At 46.4% G+C, this 19,324-nt stretch overlaps 1 protein-coding gene across 1 annotated transcript in view; it reads right to left on the reverse strand.

The window, feature by feature from the left end:
* Positions 1 to 19,324, reverse strand: part of Eml6 (EMAP like 6) — a 325,012-nt gene that overhangs the window by 17,521 nt on the left and 288,167 nt on the right. The window contains exons 27-30 of the mRNA XM_052198122.1: positions 17,588 to 17,789; positions 17,352 to 17,478; positions 3,620 to 3,698; positions 1,153 to 1,282 (exon numbers count right to left, since the gene is read on the reverse strand). Of these exons, the coding sequence (XP_052054082.1) occupies positions 1,153 to 1,282; positions 3,620 to 3,698; positions 17,352 to 17,478; positions 17,588 to 17,789 (538 nt within the window). The remainder of the gene's footprint in view (positions 1 to 1,152; positions 1,283 to 3,619; positions 3,699 to 17,351; positions 17,479 to 17,587; positions 17,790 to 19,324) is intronic.

Genomic DNA, 19,324 nt, shown 5'->3' on the forward strand with positions numbered 1-19,324 from the left:
ATCGGGAAATCTGGAAATGCCTTATAAAAGCTTATACTTCCAGAAAGCCCAATTATCATTTTCAGAATGGTCCTGGAAGCTATGGTGGACTGTTTAAAAACATTCGCATGCTCTGAAGTAGGTCTGGAGGGACAACAGCTAGTGCCTACCATCTGCCTTTCAGACCAAGCACCACGCCCCTCAGAGACTGACGGATGGATGACCAAGGGGAGGAGGGATGCCTCTGCCCCTTGGCACAAGAGCCTTTTCTCAACAACTGCCCCTGGCCCGACAAGGGGCAGGGGCGCTGAAGATGCTGCTGCTGACGGCGATGCTGCTGCTGACGGCGATGCTGCTGCATGTGGCTCGAGAACTGCCCAGAGTTCCCACCACAGGGATCTATCCGCCTGCCGGAACGGCACAGGCGGAAGCTTTATCCTCAAGTCAACACGGTTCATATGATGGAAGGAAGTATTTTACCATCTATTGAAGTGTGTTTCCAGATTCCCTAAAGGCCTTTTAAAACCCACTCAAATACCCAAGTGGCAGTGTTGATGTTCAAGGGGACAGTGCTATTAAAATGATGGCATGTGCCTAAAAAAAAACTGAGAAAACATGAAAAACCTCAAAGCCTTCTACCCAAAAGGGAGGAAAATCTAAATGACTCAGTGACTGCACTCAAATCTATCCATGAATTACAAGAACTCAGCAAGGAACATGAACTATGAAGCTGGTAAGATATGGGCAGGTATATCTGATCTGGTGGCGAGTATACAGATGTGGGTCTGTTACACTCTGTTTGAAATGTTTCCTTTTAAAGCTTTATTTCCTGGTTGAAATCATGGAAGAGGGTACTGAATACTTCTATTCATGACATTATTTCTGTGAATATTGCTCCAGAGTCAGAACAAGCTAGGCCCCGCGGCACACACGGCACGGCACACACCCGGGAGACAGAAGCAGGATCACCACCACCCTGAGGGGAGGAACTGGCTCCATTTGCTTTACTCTTAGCCTCATTTCTGTTTCTACCCTGGCTTCTCCCCAGACTTTCCTCTCACTGAAGAGAAGCTGTCAGAAGCACAGGTGGCTCCCGCCACTGCCTACACCATAGTCAGATTGAGGCTAGAAAGGCAGGAGGTCTGGATCCAAGAGCTCAGTGGGCAGGGCTACCTGTGGAGAGGTTCTGCACAACGCCAGCAGCCGCAGTGTGGAAAATGATGTCCGCGCCATCATTAAGGTAATGCAGATTGTTGCGGCAGTCAAATCCTCGGTAGCCAAACACGTGGTCCAGAGCCAGCTCCTGTGCACACAGTTAGTCATCCTTAGAGGTGAACGGTGGAGAACATGCCACACTGCACATTGTACAAGTAGCCACATTTCTCACATGTGAGGCTGATATCACTTACTGAAGGCACTGGACCAGCTGAGGATGAAACACAGCCCCCTTTTCTAGTCCCCTGAGATGTTAAATAACAGTGACTTTCCCTAAATAAACTAAAGTGACTTCTAGGTTCTTCAGGTGAGTCACAATGTGCAGGCTGGGTGGCCTCCAGTGGTCACCCAGAAGTCACACACGTGTGCCCTGGCACATCCTCATTCCTTAGCTCAGAGACCACCATGAGCAGGTCCCATGAGCAGCTGTGACAGCTGTCAAGGCTGCTGGGTGAGCTGAGGCCAAGCCTGATGTGCTGGTTATGACTCGTCCCACAAAATTTCTGTGCATTTGCATTTTCCAAGCAACTAGACAGTACTCTGCACTCACAGTTTTCTCCTTTGTCTCATCCTCTGTGTCAAAGAGCAGTGGCTAATTCAGATCAGCTCTTGATTCCGTTCAACACACTTACATTGAACTCCCCCGTGCCTGGCCTCGTGTTAGCTCCAACACAAGCTTTCTAGTGGGTGGGCCCTGCTCTTCTAGGTTCCCCAATTCTGGCCCTAACTGAAGCTTGCCATTAGCAAGCATCCCATTATAGCTCCTAAAACGCAGTCATCGTCTTTCACTGTCTTTAGGGTAAAGCCCAAACGTCTTGAGTTGGCATGAGAATTACCCCCACACACCACCATCTTCTGAGCATACTGGGTGATCTAACCGGTGTTCAGCCCATTGATTCTCGGCTTCCCTAGTGTTTCACCTTGTTTTCTAATGTCCCCCTCACCTGAAAAGCCCTCCTCTTCCTTTCAACTAAGTGAGGCTCTGCTCACCCCAGATTCCTCCAAAGTGTTTCCCAGGAATGTGTGTAATATGGGCATTGCCCTGAATACAGAAGCCAATTGAACCAAGAGTGGTCGGTCAGAAAGTCTTCTGGGAATTTAGAACAGACATTGGTGGGCTCAGTAGAATAACTATTTCAGGAGCTGTAAACTCAGGTACTAGGAAGCACTAATAGTTCACTGTGTTTATGACAGCAGTTCAAGAGTTTCTCAGAGAAAAACCATTTCAGGTACCCATGAGTCCCTTGCTTGACAGAAGATAGGAACCATCTCGGCTCACGATGACCCTTCTACTGTAAGATCCTGTACAAAGTCCCACATCAGCTATTTTTCCTAACTTGAGCTATCTTCCAAAATAAATATCTCAAAAAAAATCCTTTCCAGAACAAATATATTCTGACACCACTGATAATTTATGGTCTATCAGCAGAGGCAGACATGGGAAGGGCAGGGAAGAATGTGCTGAGGCCTTAGAACATGGGTGTGGTAAAGCTGGGTAGGAGGGCTCTGGATGATGGATATTATAAATGAAGGTCCCACAGAGACAACCCAGAGAAAGTTCTGGAAGAACTAAAGTGTCGGGGGAACTAAGAGGTTCTGCATCCTGGTGGCAGAATTAAAATACAGGACTTCACATCTCCAGACCATTGGAGAACATTAGGTGGTGAGTTTGGGGTTAGAGGTTTTCAGTTGCAGGGAACTCATAGGTCACGAGCCAGCAAGGCCACTTTAGTTGAGGTTTTCAAAGCCTGAACATGACTCTCATTGGCAGGGTAAGACTCTTTTGGGTATTAAAGTCAGCACAAGGTATAAAAGATTTGAACTTTGAAGAGAGGACGCTGGGCTGTGGGTTTATGAAAACAGTAGGCTCACTGGAGCTGATCCTCAGGTCTCAACTATAGGCCCATTTCTGCCCCCTCACTGGACTGGTGACCTTGGGAACGGGTTCTACAAGCTGCTTGACTATCCTTCCACCACAGGAAAGTAACAGTCCCTACTTCTCTCATGAAGAGTGAAGAAGAAACACATACAGCACCTGGCACTGCGACAGAAGTGAGATAAGAGATGGTGACACTTCCTTCCTGTCCATAAAAAGGAGCTGAAGTCCCAGGAAGCAGAGTGCATAGGACAACGCAGCCAGGTTTGAGGGACACAGTGCTTTTATAGTTAGCTATGATTAGGTAAGGCTTGGTGACAGGGCTGAGGGAGAAGGGATGTGACCCAGTAGATGTAGTGTTGGTCCCAAAGATGGGACAGGGGATACAATGCCATATAGAATGGAGAGGGGGACAAGAGGGAGCCAACAGACCCCATTTGGGTTCATTTGATGGGCTGTGCCCTTTAAGTCAGGCAAATGTAGACATCACCTGGCTGTGTCAGAGCATCAGTAATCAGATGAACACGCATGGTGGCTGAACCTCCTCACCTCAACCAGCTTCTTTTTTTTGGTGATATTGTTCCTCTGGAGTTTCTCAGGCTGGGGAGCTGCACGGCTGACAGGTGGTCTGAAACAGAGGTCAGAAGCAGCACAGGGTTGAATAAAAGGCTAGCTAAAGGCTAGTCCAGCAGCTGGCTATAGCTAGAGTCAGGGAAGTCCTTGCTTCTCTCCCACCTCAGAGGACATTCCCCTACGGGAAGTTCAGTTCAGTTCTCCCCTCTCTCACCATTAGAAACAATACCTTGAAATACACGCTGTCCCACTGCAGATATGGGTGGGTCTGGGTTCACAGGTCAGAGGATTTTCATAGCATCAGGTCCCACTTCCCCAATACCTAACATTGTCTTGGGTCCCAAGAAGAATCCTCGGCTAGAGGGACTCAATTTAAAACTAAGGACAAGCCCATGTTTGCAAAAGAAGAGGTCATGCTTCCTGACCTCACTGGACATTTCTCCAACACATGGTCAAAAGCCTAGCCTGCTATGTAGCAGAACTTAGGAACAGAGCTTTGGCATAGGCTCTGAGGTGGTGTGAAAAGGATCTGGCTGGTCTGGCCACAGACAAGGGCAAGAAGAAGACAGGGCTGAAACCCTCGCCCCCACTCTGGTCTGCCACTTGGGGTTATGGTCCATGTTAAGCTGCTGCCACTACACCAAAGTTTGCTTTTCCCTTCTACATTTTGGTGAATGATACTCCCAACTTTAGCTAAGAGATTTTACTAAGAGGAAACCCTAACGGACTCCTGCAGAAGCAGGCCAGCTGTTCTGCAATTTTAGCATGGGAGGAGGGAGTCCTGTGACGAGCCCCACACCAGCTGTTAGTGTTCTAGGGAAACACAAAAGGAAGAATTACCTGGAGCCCCTTGGAAGCAGAAAACAAAGGCAAGTAAGAAACTCAGTACAGGTCACGGCAGCACCGGCAAGCACCTCACTCATGCACAAGCATGGCCCAAGTGACCAGACATTCCTGTGTAGTACAATCCATGCTTCCCCAGCATGCCAACCAAGAGGTAAAACAAATCAAAGAGTGCACCAGGCTACACGTTTACAAAGTGGCATCTTTGGGCAGCCTGTACTAAGTGCCTACACGGTGGGACGAGAAAAGGAGGCCTTGCCAATGTTTCCTGCACACTTGGTTTCATGCTTGGGGCGTCTGCTTAGTTTAGATGTGCTGGCGAGAGACTCATTGTCAGGAAACTGCATCCTCTTGGACGTCTTGAACAAAGCACAATGGGTGGCTTTGTTCCCAAGTTAATTTTGACTCATAATTTAGCTTAATCTCAGGTTTTTCAGTAGGTCAGCTTGTCGGCTGGAATAGCTAATGGATTGGGGGGGGGCAGGGGAAACAATGTACCTTTATTTTCTCAGAAATTCTTCAATCAAAACACATTATGTAATCATAAGTGATAACTGGACCAAGTGGTATTAAAACGCGGAGAAAGGACATCTGTGTAATGACATCCCAGCTGACATTATTACCGTCAAATTCAGCAAAATGTTGGGATTGTGGCATGCCAGTTCAGTTCTCTCAACAGATGTTTCCTGCACTTTCATTATTGCTTCCCATGACATCTTCTCTTTCTCCTGTTTTAGCGGGACTTTCAAATACAATCTGTGGGTTTCTTTTTTTACCTAGGAATGTTGAAGTATGTGACAAAAGCAAGCCGGGGCTGCACTGGGAGCAAGAATGTGCTAGATCCACTGCGTGGGTCAGAACTTCCAATCAACACAGGACTTGGTTCCAGGGTACACACAGTTTGTATAATATACAACATATTATACAGTATAGAGTATGCATATAAGCGCAAACACTGTGTTTATATATATACATGAGATTGTATATATACACAGAAAGACAATATGATGCTTTTTGTCATCTTTCTTTTCAGTTAAGAAAGAAAAAAAGACCCAAACTCTAAAGAACCAAAGCAGTAAAGCAGTCGGAGAGTGTGCCTTTCTTCACAAGCACAGTCTAGAGCTGCATTGTTTCAAAACTGAAGGCGAGAGGAGCAGAGGGCAGAACCTGCCCCAGGTAGAGTCAGCCCCTTCAGGACCGACCCTTCCCGCTTGCTCATGGAGCCCCAGTGACACCTGAGCTATTTCCAGAGCACTGTGGATACTTACTTGACAATTCCCTGCCTCCAAAGGAAAGCAAGTTAAAACATAATACAAGTATTAAAAGCTTCTTTCCAAGTATCTATAAACAGTGTTCGAAATATCAGACGTGGGAGGAACTGCCAAAAATCTTAAAGCACAGCTAAATGCTGTTGGGTTAGCATTTTCAGCGCATCCAAATCCTTCTAGATTTAGATCCTACTGGAAATGCCACTCTGAGAAACTCTGCCGAGGTGGAATGAACAGAAGACACAAGAACACTCACTAACTTTTTGGTCTAATATACTCTTTACAGTTGCCTAGTTGTTTTGGCTCAAGGTCGGGGAGCCAGGAGCACAGCCAGTGTTTGGGAAGGGACTCAACAGATTTAAGAACTGCAGAGGTGATCAGGATAGCCGGGATGGAAGGGTGATGGGGGGAGGGGAAGGAACCAAGACACAAAAGAAAGGGGGGCTTGAAATGACTCAGGGCAAGAAGCTTACAGGACAGCCGCTAAGGGAACTGGCCCTGAAAGAAAGCCAGTGGGTGGACAGGAGCCACAGCAGCCTTATTCCTGGGTGAAGTACTGCTGAAGGCCTGTCTTATTCATGTCGGCATAACCTGTGCACAGGCAAGGACCATGGGAGGCTCAGCACAGTGCCGGCTCTTCTTCCCACTGGCCTGGCTGCTGACGGAAAGCGGTCCAGACACAGCCTTTCTCATGAACGCCCCCAAGGGAGGCTGCTGTGCTTTAATTTCCCTTCTAAAAGCTGCTAGGTGGAGAGATCCCTAAGGAGGCTTGAGCAGAGCACACTATGACCTGAATGCGTAAGAGAGCAGAGTTACAGCCCTTAGGAACGTTCCTGCAGCCACGGGACAAGCTGAATGGAAAGTGAGGTTCTGAGACACAAGAGGCTTCCCTTCACTACAGAAGACAGGTTTGAAGGTTTTTAGTTTTTAGTTCGACAATGTGCAATGTTGAAAGTATTCTTAGAGGAAATGTAAATTGGTTCAGGTATTAAAATGGCTCCTAGAATAATGGGCCAGAGATAGGATCCTGGGGTTCCATGAACAATATTTATAAATATGTAGGAAGGGAGGCACATGTCAGAGAGGGGGAACTACAGGGAGGTGGGAAGAGAGAGAGAGAGAGAGAGAGAGAGAGAGAGAGAGAGAGAGAGAGAGTGTGAGTATGAATATCTCTACCATAGTCTCAATGTTTCAAGATTAACTCAGGTTTAGAGAAAGTCTCCAGAACTGTGGGAGCTATATAGTACCCAAACATTCTATTAGATCTGTTCCTATGTCTTCCAGAACCATCTAGAGCAGTGGTTCTCAACCTTCTAATGCTGCCATCCTACGATATAGTCCTTTATATAGTGGTGACTTAAACCATGACATTATTTTCATTGCTACTTCATAACATTTTTGCTGCTGTTATGAGTTGTAATATAAATATCTAATATGCAGGATATCTGATATGTGACCTCTGTGTAAGGGTCCTTCAACCTCCCAAACGGTTGTGACCCACAGGTTGAGAAACGGAAATCTAGAGGGTTGCTCAGTGTCGAAGTGGAATGAAGGGCCAAGAACTGGGCAGAGAATCATGGGATGTCCCGAAAAAGCCTGCCATCTTGAAAATGTCTCTGAAGTCTAGGGCAACACACGGGTTCCACAGAGCGTGGACTCACGTGGCTGAAGGCAGAGAGGGAAGCGAAGAGCAACACTTGTTGGGTTACTGAGGAGACCTCTGTACTGACACAAAGACGGATGAAGAACCTGACTGGGGGAGTGGCTGGGGAGAAGACAGGTAATTGTGAAGCAGGCGTCACGGTGGCGTTTTAGAATGAAGTAACCCCAGCAGAATTTCGAACAGGAGCCAGCCTGCAGGGGATGATAGGTTGTGAGGGGAAATCTTGACTTCAGATGGGCGTGGGAGCTTTGAACAATTCTAACCCAAGCTAACTGCAATTTGACCTGAACAGAGGTAGTAGCCAGGAGTCCCCAGCACTTTACCTCTGGAAAAGCCTGGCTGCTCTATCATGCCTAGCAGTTTCAGTTTTATAAATTGTCAGTTTTATATAGGCGTCATTGCTTTGCTTCAAACCAACCTAAAAAGTCCTGAGGTTTACAGAAAGAAACCCACTTATGAAAACATCATTAAATTCAATTAAAACTATGCAGGTTTTTGGTGACCACCCACCTAAACATAGGCCTTAGAAATGATTAATTTTAGCACTTCAGGGTTTGAACAGATATTTTAATTTTAGTTTATTCCACCCACCTTAATAAAAAAGCAAGAATCTGCTACATTGTACTTGCTCAGAGAAGTCACTGAGAGCGAGTTTTTCACAGACAGTGGGGTGAGGTGAGGAAGGAGACTTGAGCTCAGGGAGAAAAGACTGGGAATGGGACCTGCGGGCTCCTCACCAACCGATGGGAATGCTGGATTAAAGGAGCTCCCTCCCAGTGGGGCACAGCCAGATCTGTAGTGCTGCCTGCTTAGGGGACTAAGGATTAATGGAGGGAGGATTTAGCAGTTCTCAGTATGACCTATTCTGCATGCAGCACTTGCTTAAAGATTGTCAGTTCTTGGCAACAATGCAAGCTTACAGAGCAGCTATTGACAAAGCAGGGTCTCTGTGAGGCCCACGAGCCAAGGAGGGTGCTCGCTCGCTCCCAGCTGTGACCCTGGAGGAGAACCTTGTCCCGCTTCATCTCCACTCTGGCTAGCTTGAAATGCCACACGCGGTTACTGATTAAAAGTGACACTTTTTTTTTTTTTTAAATTGGGGGCAGGTTCTCTCCAGAGATTTCCTTCTCCAAACATAGCATAAAAGCTTAGGGGAAAAAAAAATCCCCGAGATTGCCTATATATGGTGATTTGCTTTAACTCAAGGAAGTGTGTCTACTTTCCCTGTGTTTTTAACGCTGCCAGTCTTGAACATGTTCTAGCCTGCTCTTCCTTCTATCACAGTTGGCTGGCAAGGCAGCTTTGTATGTAAATTAGATACACGATAACTCAAATTTGTTTATTTTCAGCTCCCTTTGCCTTTTGTGGCACAGACTTAAACCAAACAAACATTCAATTTCTATTTCTTCTTCTTCTTCTTCTTCTTCTTCTTCTTCTTCTTCTTCTTCTTCTTCTTCTTCTTCTTCTTCTTCTTCTTCTTCTTCTTCTTCTTCTTTCTTCTTCTTCTTCTTCTTCCTCCTCCTCCTTCTTCTTTCTTCTTCTTTCTTCTTCTTCCTCCTCCTCCTTCTTCTTTCTTCTTCTTTCTTCTTCTTCCTCCTCCTCCTTCTTCTTTCTTCTTCTTCTTCTTCTTCTTCTTCTTCTTCTTCTTCTTCTTCTTCTTCTTCTTCTTCTTCTTCTTCTTCCTCCTCCTCCTCCTCCTCCTCCTCCTTCTCCTCCTCCTCCTTCTCCTCCTCCTCCTCCTCCTCCTCCTCCTCCTCCTCCTTCTCCTTCCTTTTTTTTTTTTTTTTTTCTCGAGACAGGGTTTCTCTGTATAGCCCTGGCTGTCCTGGAGCTTACTCTGTAGACCAGGCTGGCCTCAAACTCAGAAATCTGCCTGCCTCTGCCTCCCAATTGCTGGGATTAGAGGCATGCGCCTCCACTGCCTGGCAAACATTCAATTTCTAATGTGTACATGATGTGGATAAAACATCATTTAATTAAGTTGTCCCCATAGCCAGTTGGAGCATCCTCGGCTTGTGCATGGGTCACCTATCTCCCACAACTACAGGTGCTAATAAAATGAGAGTAAAAGCAGTTCCTGACAAAGAGTGGATTTGCAGAGCCTTTGGAGGATGGACTTACTCATTCAAGAAGTATTTGCTTGCTATTTACTATGTGCATAGCACTGTACCAGCTACCTACTATGTGCAAGGCACTGTACCAGTTGCCTACTATGTGCATAGCACTGTACCAGTTACCTACTATGTGTAAGGTACTATACCAGCTACCAACTATGTGCATAGCACTGTACCAGCTACCTACTATGTGCAAGGCACTGTACCAGTTACCTACTATGTGCATGGCACTGTACCAGCTACCTAATATGTGCATGTACTGTACCAGCTACCTACTATGTGCAAGGCACTGTACCAGTTACCTACTATGTGCATGGCACTGTACCAGCTACCTAATATGTGCATGGTACTGTACCAGCTACCTACTATGTGCACAGCACTGTACCAGCTACCTACTATGTGCAAGGCACTGTACCAGTTACCTACTATGTGCATGGTACTGTACCAGCTACCTACTATGTGCAAGGCACTGTACCAGTTACCTACTATGTGCAATGTACTACGCCAGCTACCTAGATGGTGGTACTATGATCATTAACCTTGAGGAAGCCAAGAGTTCCACAGGAAAAGTCTGCATTAGTAGAAATATCTCAGTGTTACAGATGAACATATTAAGAAATTACAGGAGGCAGCCAATTTGGAGCAGAAACAAGGAAATGAAGCCAGACTGGAGAGCCAGCTGGTTACTTGCTAGTCCTGCCTTTCTGAGCCCAGCTCGGTTCCCAGTGCCCACACATGACAGCTTATAAGACCTGCAAGTGCAGCCCTGGGGGTCTAACGCCTCTGATCTCTGAGAACACCTGCATACGCGCACGCAGATATACCTGAGTAAAAAAACTAACAACAAACAAAATCCCTGTAACATTTCTTGATAGTATATGCAGTAGACATTCTATTATAAATAGGGTTTTTTGTTTTTGTTTTTGTTTTTTTTTTTGCTTATGTCTGTCTATAAACATAGTCAAAATAAAATTTTAGATCATATCCATTTAACCATAAGTATATAAAAAGTTTGGAAAATCTTAATGCCACAGTGGAACGCTGAAGTCATTTGCAGGTATCCCGTCAGTTAGCAGGTAAAGACACTGTCATTTAAAAAATGCTCATAGTCAGGGCTGGTGAGGAGGCTTTGTGGATGAAGGCACTTGGAAACTCTCAGGTCTGTGTTTGACTCCTATACTGACATTGTGGAAGAAGTAGTGCATGCCCCACACATATAAACACATACAAACACATACGTAAATGCAAAATAAGACAAAACAAAAAATGTGTTTTGAGTTCAAAATCTGATTTTAGGAATGGTAAAGTGCATTGCTTTCCTCAGGAATAAATGCCATAGACTTAAGAGTGGATATGTATCTAAAATATTAATGTAAGAGACAACTTACAGGTTCTTTTTCCATAATCCCTGCTAAGACTAATTCTTGTCCTGCCACCTCAATGTTATAGGTACCATTCTTGGATAAAAGTGAGCTGGGCCTAGGAGGTTGCTGTTGTTTCTGAGGAGGGACCAAAAGAGCTAACCTGAAGCTAAGCCCCATCTGCAGTCTGGTTTAGGTTGCCACGGCACTGTTGCAGAGAACTCATACTTTAATAAGCAAGCCGGGAGTTTGGGAGTTTGGCTCCTAGAGACTCAGGCTGTTTTATACTGACAGTCTCAAGAAGAAACAACTGTGAAATTTATTCCTCCAAAAGGAATGGCATATCCACCTTAACACCCAGATGTGGGCCCCACAGCATCCTTCCACTCAGCAAGACCTCACCTGACACGGTGCAGCGACACTGAAATACCATCTGTCCACATGGAAGCTGACCTGTGCAGGGCAGCCCCTCCTTACTGTCTTATCCATTATAGCTGTCAACACCATGCAGCCAATGAACGACAAACCTCTGCCTTTTCCCTCTTGGAAAATGTTTTCACTGTTCATGTGTCACCGGCCTGTCACTGCTGATCTGTTAGCAAGTATTTCTTCCTGCTGGCTGATGAGACTCAAGGAGGGTGAGCTATCTTTGTGGTAGACGGACGCTTTCCTCAGTCCCCACAAAGAAGAATGGGAAACGGCTCACGTGGAACATCCCCAGGTTTAGGGGGGACCTAAACCCTATGTAAACAAGGAGACTGTCTCTTATAGGAAAGTCGTTAGCCCCTCTCGTTGCTAGGGACAGGGAGAAGAGAAAAATGGTGAATCCCAAAGAGGGGCATTGTGGGAGAATCCGAACTGTCTACAGGGTCCGCAGCTGGGATTACGGAAAGATAAGAAACTGACAGCCAAGTTCAACTCACGATGGGGATTGTAAGGAAGTGGGTGCCACTGTATGTACTACCCTCAATACACATGGAAAGAAACCTGGCAGAAAAAGAGGAGCCACCTGATCCCCAAATCCCTAACAAACACCCACTGTCACACATTCCTGAACAAAGGGGACAGAGGGCAGCCGCACTGAGATTCAGCCTGAAGGCAAGGGCCTTCCACTTCACGACGTGCCTTACAAAATGTCTACGGTACAGAGGTCTTCCCAAACCAGCTAAAGCAATGAAGGCTGTTTAACTGGTTTGGGAAGCCGCTCTGTATCGTAGGCATTCTGTGTTTCTTACTCTATCGGCCTTTGCTCTAACTGGAGAGGTCATCCAGTCGGCTGTGGCCACTGCTGACCCGTTTGCTGATATTAGGACATGCTTCTCTGAGCCTCAGATGGGGAGTAAAGTTCAGTCACTCTGCAGTAATGCCCCAGGCCTTCGGCAACAGACTGGAACTCCTGCGCACCAGCCTCAGAGACTGAGGCGCTGCTGGGCTGTCTTTTCAGTGCACCACATTCATCGTTGGGCTATTCTGACTGCATTGTATAAGCCAATCCAATAGTTTCCTCCTTAAATATATATTCATTCTTCCAGTTCTGTTCCTCTAAGGATGCTGACTAATGCGGCTGCTCTTGTCAGGTTTGCCACCACAATGGGAAAAGCAATCTAAAATGTTTTTATATTATAATGTAATATTGTATTATAATATAATATACACATAATTTAAGTCATTTTAAAACTTTTTAGAAAATAAAGTGGTTATTGATACACACCTTCTCTCTCTCTCTCTTACACACACACACACACACACACACACACACACACACACACACACACACACACACACCAGCTGAGTATCTAGACCAAATCTATCTGATCAGAGCCAGCGAGAGGCTCAGCAGGGAAACTGCCAAGTCCAAAGACCTGGCCCACATGACAGAAGGCAAGAACTGGCTATTACAGGCTGTCCTCTGACCTGCTCAATGACACAAGTATACCCGCCCTCCACGAATGTAAAAACATTAAATGTATCTGAGACCTCAGCAACTAAAATAGGTGCCATAATTGTATAGTTACTCACAGCTAATAAGTACATAAACTGGGGTAAGACAAGGTCTAGGCAATACACTTTGCTACTTCACTTTTTAAGCCTTTCCCAGGCTAGAACAAAGCACGAATGACTGGCAGCAGCACAAGGCCTTTCTGAGCAGAGGAAACTATGCCTTAGGTCAAGCAGGATTTTGATTTGTGGTCACAGGTTATGCAACTTCTGGGAGAAGAACACAAAGAAGGTGGGGTTGAGCCTGCCTTAGTCGTAGGTGACAAGGACCTTAACTGCACCAGGATATGGAAACTGCATAGAAGCAGAGAGTGGGTGTCCTAGAGCCTTTGTTTATCCTTGTTAGATCATCAACAGCGACCAGACTCGGTGCTTATTAATTAAGGGTCTTGAAAAGAGTGTAGGCTTCCCGTACACGTGCAGAGAAACTGACCTGAAAGAGGGCTACTTCTCATAAGACAGCCCAGGCTGTGCCCATGCTGTATCTGTGCCTCTGCTTCTGTCTCAGCGGTGGGTCCAACTGAATGCAGTAAATAAAAATCTCTACTATTACCATCTTTCACACAGTTTATATCTTTAACATTTTTGTTAATATTTTTAAATGTATATGGGCATTTTGCCTGCATGTATATATGTTCATTGTATGTGTGCCTGGTGCCCACAGAGGCTAGAAGAAGATGCCAGATCCCCTGGAACTGGAGTTACAGATAGTTGTGAGCTGCCATGTGTGTGCTAGGAATCAAATCGGGGTTCTCTACAAGAGCAGCCAGTGCTCAGCCCCTGAGCCATCTCTCAGTCCTAATACCCATGCTAAATGGTAGGCACTTAAAATTAAATGGCTGGTGGGAGGGCGCAGAGACCAAGGGGAGGCCAACCTGAGACCCATTCCATGGGCAAGCACCAGTCCCTGACACTGTTAATGATCCTCTGTTATGTTTGCAGACAGGAGCATGCTGCCCACCCAGCAGCTGACTCAGACAGATACAGACACCCACAGCCAAACAGTCGATGGAGCTTGGGGACTTTTGTGGAAAAATAGGAGGAGGATTGAGGCCCCAAAGGGTCTAGGAACTCCACAGGAAGACCAACAGAGTCCATTAACCTGGACCTGGGGTTCTTGGCATCTGAACCACCAACACGTTTGACCTAGGCTTCCGCATACTTGCAGCAGATGTTCAGCTTGATCTTCATGGATCCAGGGCAGTGGGAATGTGGGCTGTCCCAAAAGTCGTGCCTGTCTGTGGGATATGATCTTGTAGCTGGGCTGCCTGGTGGGGGAAAACCTGGGGGGGGGGAGAGGTTGTCCCTCTGCACTCACAGGAAAAGGGGAAGGGGAATGGGGGAAAACTGGGAGGGGTAACCAGGGGCGGGGCAGTGAGTGGGATGTAAAATAATAAAATAAAATAAAAGGCTGGCTTAAGGATGTAGCTCAGTGGCTAGAGTCCTATGCAAGTATGAGGACCCAAGTATGAGGACCCAAGTTTGAATCCCAGAACCTATGTAAAAGCTGTCAATTTTCAGTCAGCAAAAGCAATTAAAGGAGAATGTTTTAGGCATTGTAGACCCTTCCCACATCTCCTGCCCTTTTCCTCCCACTAGCCCTTATGGTCAGCATCCACAAGTTCTTCCAGCCTTTCTGCTTCTGACTGGCTTCAGCAAAGGCGAGGACCGTGGGAGGAGAAGGTTGGGGCTGCCCGAGGGGGGTATGGTAAGCTGGGACAAAGCTGAAACATGATTGGCATATTTCCCATTTGCTAAGTGTGGTCCAGTATTCTCTTCAGGGCAATTATTCTTTTTCTTCAACTTTCTCACTTCCCAAAATATTGGAACTGAAGGTCATATGACTTTTGAAGCATGAAAGTCACAATTATGTTAGAAGTTGCACAAGAAGGCGTCATGGAGTCTCACAGCTATTTAAGGTCAAATATCTAAATGTAATTAGAAACAATCCATGGCTGTCTTAGAAACTTAAAAGTTCAGTTGCTTCTCAATGACTGAAGCAAACTGTGCAGCTGTCAGCTGGCATGCCGATCCTCTGAACGACAGCTGCTGCACCCTTCTCAGACTGCAGGGTTGGGCGGGGTTCAGCTAGACTCGGGAGCAGCTGCCGCTGGGAGCACTGCGAGGAGGAGCCACTGCTCCTAGGCACGCCTCCATCTGTGCTCCGGTGCTCGGTGCTCGGTGCTGTCTGTCCCACGTCCACTGGCGCATGCCCTGCCTTACACACCGTGGGGACACGGAGAGATCAGCAGGGCTTGGAGGAGCCAAAGGAAGGCACTGGCTTTAACACCCCGGGGAGAAGCTGGCTCTGCTTGATGCCACACTCCTGACACAGGGGGCACCACCTCCTTCTTCCCCCTTTCCCAGGAGGCTAAAACTCATGAAGCCTGCTTTCTCTTTCATTTGAAAACTAAGTTACACACATGATTTATTGTCACTCGAGGCTCCGAGGCCTCAGCCCCATCCAGCCATTCTCTCTCACTGCGGCTTCCCACTAACTCCCTGAAGGCACCACCACCTGCCCGATACTTCCTGTCTTCTGTGGTCACAAGCTGCCTGTTTTATCTCTGAGGTCGAGCCCCCTAAAATTACTGGCGAGGATGGTGAGAGACTGCTTGGTTCAGATTCTGACTTTCTCGCTACAGGTTAACTGGTTGCTGGGCACTGGGCTCCCAGCATGGCGTGCAGCGGCTACTGCTACCGTCTCTGGTTAAAAGCCCGTCTATAAACTGGGGCTGTCAAGTGGGTTTGTTTTTTTTTTTGAGACAGGGTCTCTCTGTGTAGCCCTGGCTGTCCTGGAACTCACTCTGTAGACCAGGCTGGCCTCGAACTCAGAAATCCGCCTGCCTCTGCCTCCCACACCTTACAGGTGTGCGCCACCACTGCCCGGCTTTTCCCCTTGGTTTTAAAAAATAAAGATTAACTCAGTGTACCCTAACATGCAGCAACTCTTCAATATGGAACAATAAAGTAAATAAGGTGTGTTCACAGCCTTAATCTTAAATGAGAAGCTGTGGGCCTCCTCATCCCCTGTCTCATCCTAAATCAGGCCACACGGCTTTTTACACAGTTGTGCTAAGAGGTCATGAGATGAGGAGCTATCATGTGATCGTGGGTTTCGTGAATCAGATGTAGGACCAGGGAATCCGCACGGTGGCTACATGGCTGGATACGGCTGAGTTTTATAGAACCAGCTTGAACACTCTTGGAGTGATGCATAAGTCAAATCCACTGACAATGGAATGTGAAATTGGAGAGGCTGGATACTTTATTTTTAAAAAGATTTAACCCAGACCAAATGTCTTTCTCAGATAGATCGGTTAAGTGGCAGGCCTACTCCCCTATTCCTGCATTTGTGTGTGTGTGTGTGTGTGTGTGTGTTTATTTGTTCAGTTCTTAGGATTAAGTCCTTTAAACATTATTTTCTCCTTGTAGTCACTTTCAGAAAAAGAAACTGTATTTTAAAAATCACTGCCAGAAAATTTATCTTTTAAGCAAAAGAAACTTTTCTGTTAGCACTGTAACATGTGATAAAGATGTAAGGGGAGAATTAGGGCTTTTCTGCCTTGTGCATCTTGCCAACAACACGCCCACCACTGAGCAGCTAACCACAAGGCTGTCACTAAACGGAGGCAAGAGGTCAGATCTAAAGCTACATCTTGAGAGTAAGTGGGGGGGGGGCATCTTGTTTACCACATAGCTTTATTAGGCAGATGGATCTGTCAACAGCAAACACTTGAATCTCCCAGCATACGGTGCAGTGAAGTCATTGTGACCATTCAGCAAGGAAAAGAACCCACAGACAGCTCTCCTGAGGTGGGTCAGATCTTTGAGATTCTCTTCAGATTCTAGTTTTTATTCAGTATTTTCTCTTCCCAACTAGGAGCATAGTCAATTATGTAATTACGAACATTGTATTTTAAAATTATGCGATGTTTGGTAATTTCTCTTGCCAATACTTAAAACTGAATCAGACATGTACAAAATAGAAGCCCACTGTCTATGCAAGTGTTCAGGGTAACAAAATCAAGCAGGTCAGGTCTAGCAATTACAGCTCCTACACAATGAGGATGCAGTAAGAGGAAGCACGTCCAGTGACACGGTGTTAAAGAAAGACTGGTCAGAATGGAAGGAGAGTCCCACAAATCCCACCTGTGTCAAAGTCTGACCTGCTCCTACCCTGCTGATCAACACGCTGTCTTGTTACCTGTGCATTTGGAACATCCCCTGCGTCTTCCCCTACTCAGGGAAGCCGAGTCCAACCAAATCTCTTACCTACCTAACTAGACACAATAACCAATCTGTATTGGTCGACTTCCTTCAACTTAAGTCTGTGTTAAGACTCTAGGCAGATAATAACACTCTCATTTTGTCATAATTTAAAGGGTAAATAAAATGTACTCTGGTTCAAATCGGTTTGCTGTCAGGTACAAATGCAAAAAGACCTTGAAAACACCGTACCTTTCTTCCATAGACACCTCTTTCAGCTGCTGGTGTGGTTTGGTGCCTTCCATTTCTCTGATGCTCACGGCATAGATCTTGGTGGTATAGTCAATGGCTTTCTCTCTAGCAACATCACTGTCATAGCCTCAAACAACAGGAAGAGAATGGGGGTATGAGAAGGTTTTCAAGTGCTCAGGAGGATACCAGAAAACCAGGCCACCGTACTGGATGGCACATGGCTGATTGGGGCTCACCTCCGTCTTCCTCTGCGTCTGTGTCAGACTCTTCACTATCAACCAGCTTGCTTTCCTGAGTCCCCACAAATTCCCTGGTCCAGATCATCAAGGCTGTGTCAGCGCCTCCTACAGTGAGCAGCACAGAGTCATTGTGTAGCCACCTCACATTGGTAACATGTGCACTGTGCCCCACATACTTCTTAAATCTTGCATGCTGCCCCTGCAAATAAAGCCAGAAAGTGGCAGTTACCAATCATTCCTGCTGTTTTTACTGTTATCTAGGATGTAACAAAACTGCTCATTTTCTAGTTTTCTAATTTTGCTAGTATCATGAGAATACATGTGCCATACAGGCTGTGAATGGTCTCCCCTTAAGATTGGCTCACAGTAGGTCTTCAACAGGTATTTTTGAGGTGGATTTGAGAACTAAGGAAATATAAACTGTTTGTTTCCGTGTCTGACATCAAAAGAATCAGGCCTGTAGGGTTTTTGTTTTGTTTTGTTTTTTGTGAATTCCTGATTGACACTTTTGTGGCCACCCCTACAGTGGGTTTTACATACAGTCCTGACAAGGAGAGAAGGCAGCAAGGGACCTCAAGGAACGTTTAAAACAGTTTCATCCTGGGACCTGTAAAGCACCTCTAACCCCAAAGTCACTCAAAGGACTGCTTTTAGGATAACACAAGCTTCTCTCCACTAAGTAAATCTAAATAAATATAATTCAGTTTTCAAGTCATTACTTTTGGGCTGTGGTGCCAGCCTGCACCACTCTATCAGCAGGCGGTGAGGGGTGAGGGCTAAGGGTTTGACTGTGGCTGGCCTGACAAGGGCTGGGAAGCCAGTGTTGGCACCAGGAAGAGCTTCTATTCTGGGCTCCGGAGACACAGCAGGGCAAGAATAGCTCCCGTGGGAGCCACTTAAAGAGGTAGTTTTCCTATCCTCTCTGTGGCTCCCAGGGAATACCTTATGCAATGTGGTAAGCCACATGAACTCTCGGGTCAGGAGCCAGTAGCTGGCTTACCAGATGAAAACTTCAGCACATAACTGACAAGAAGCTACCCTGGGGCTTTGGACTGGTGTACTAGGAAGTCTAAAACTGCAGGACACAAGACAAACGGGGGTGGGGGGGGGGGTGGGGGGGTGGGAGCTGGGAAGGTACTGGGGCTGCAATCCTACAGATTTCTAGACCTGGCTGACCTGTCCCTGTCACTTGGAAATTGCCTACTTCTCAAAAAAACACGGAGAGTGAGAAGAAAAGATAAGCCAACAGGCAGCTAGTGTTTCCAAGAGCTCCGTGCTCCAGAAGACCTCTTGCCCCTCTGCCTTCTGAAGGCAACCGCACACACACACAGACACACACACACACACACACACGCACACACACAGGCGCGCACGCACATCCCCGCGTGCACACACACACACACACACAGGTGCGCACGCACATCCCCGCGTGCACACATACACACACACACACATACACAGGCGCGCGCGCGCGCACACACACACACACACACACACACACACACACACGCACGCACATGTACACGTGCACGTGCACGCCCACTCCACTCACATACATACATATACATTCTTTAAAAAGTAATAAAAATATATCTTAAAAGAAGAGAAAGAAACTAAAATTAAACAAATGACCCGAACAGACATATTTCAAAGAAAGCGTGAAACTGTAAAATGACTCTAACAGGAATATATTTGCCAAGTGAAGAACAATGCCTAGAACATGTGCCTAGTAAC

Source organism: Apodemus sylvaticus, chromosome 11, assembly GCF_947179515.1.
Source record: "Apodemus sylvaticus chromosome 11, mApoSyl1.1, whole genome shotgun sequence".
In the NCBI taxonomy this organism is placed as follows: domain Eukaryota; kingdom Metazoa; phylum Chordata; class Mammalia; order Rodentia; family Muridae; genus Apodemus; species Apodemus sylvaticus.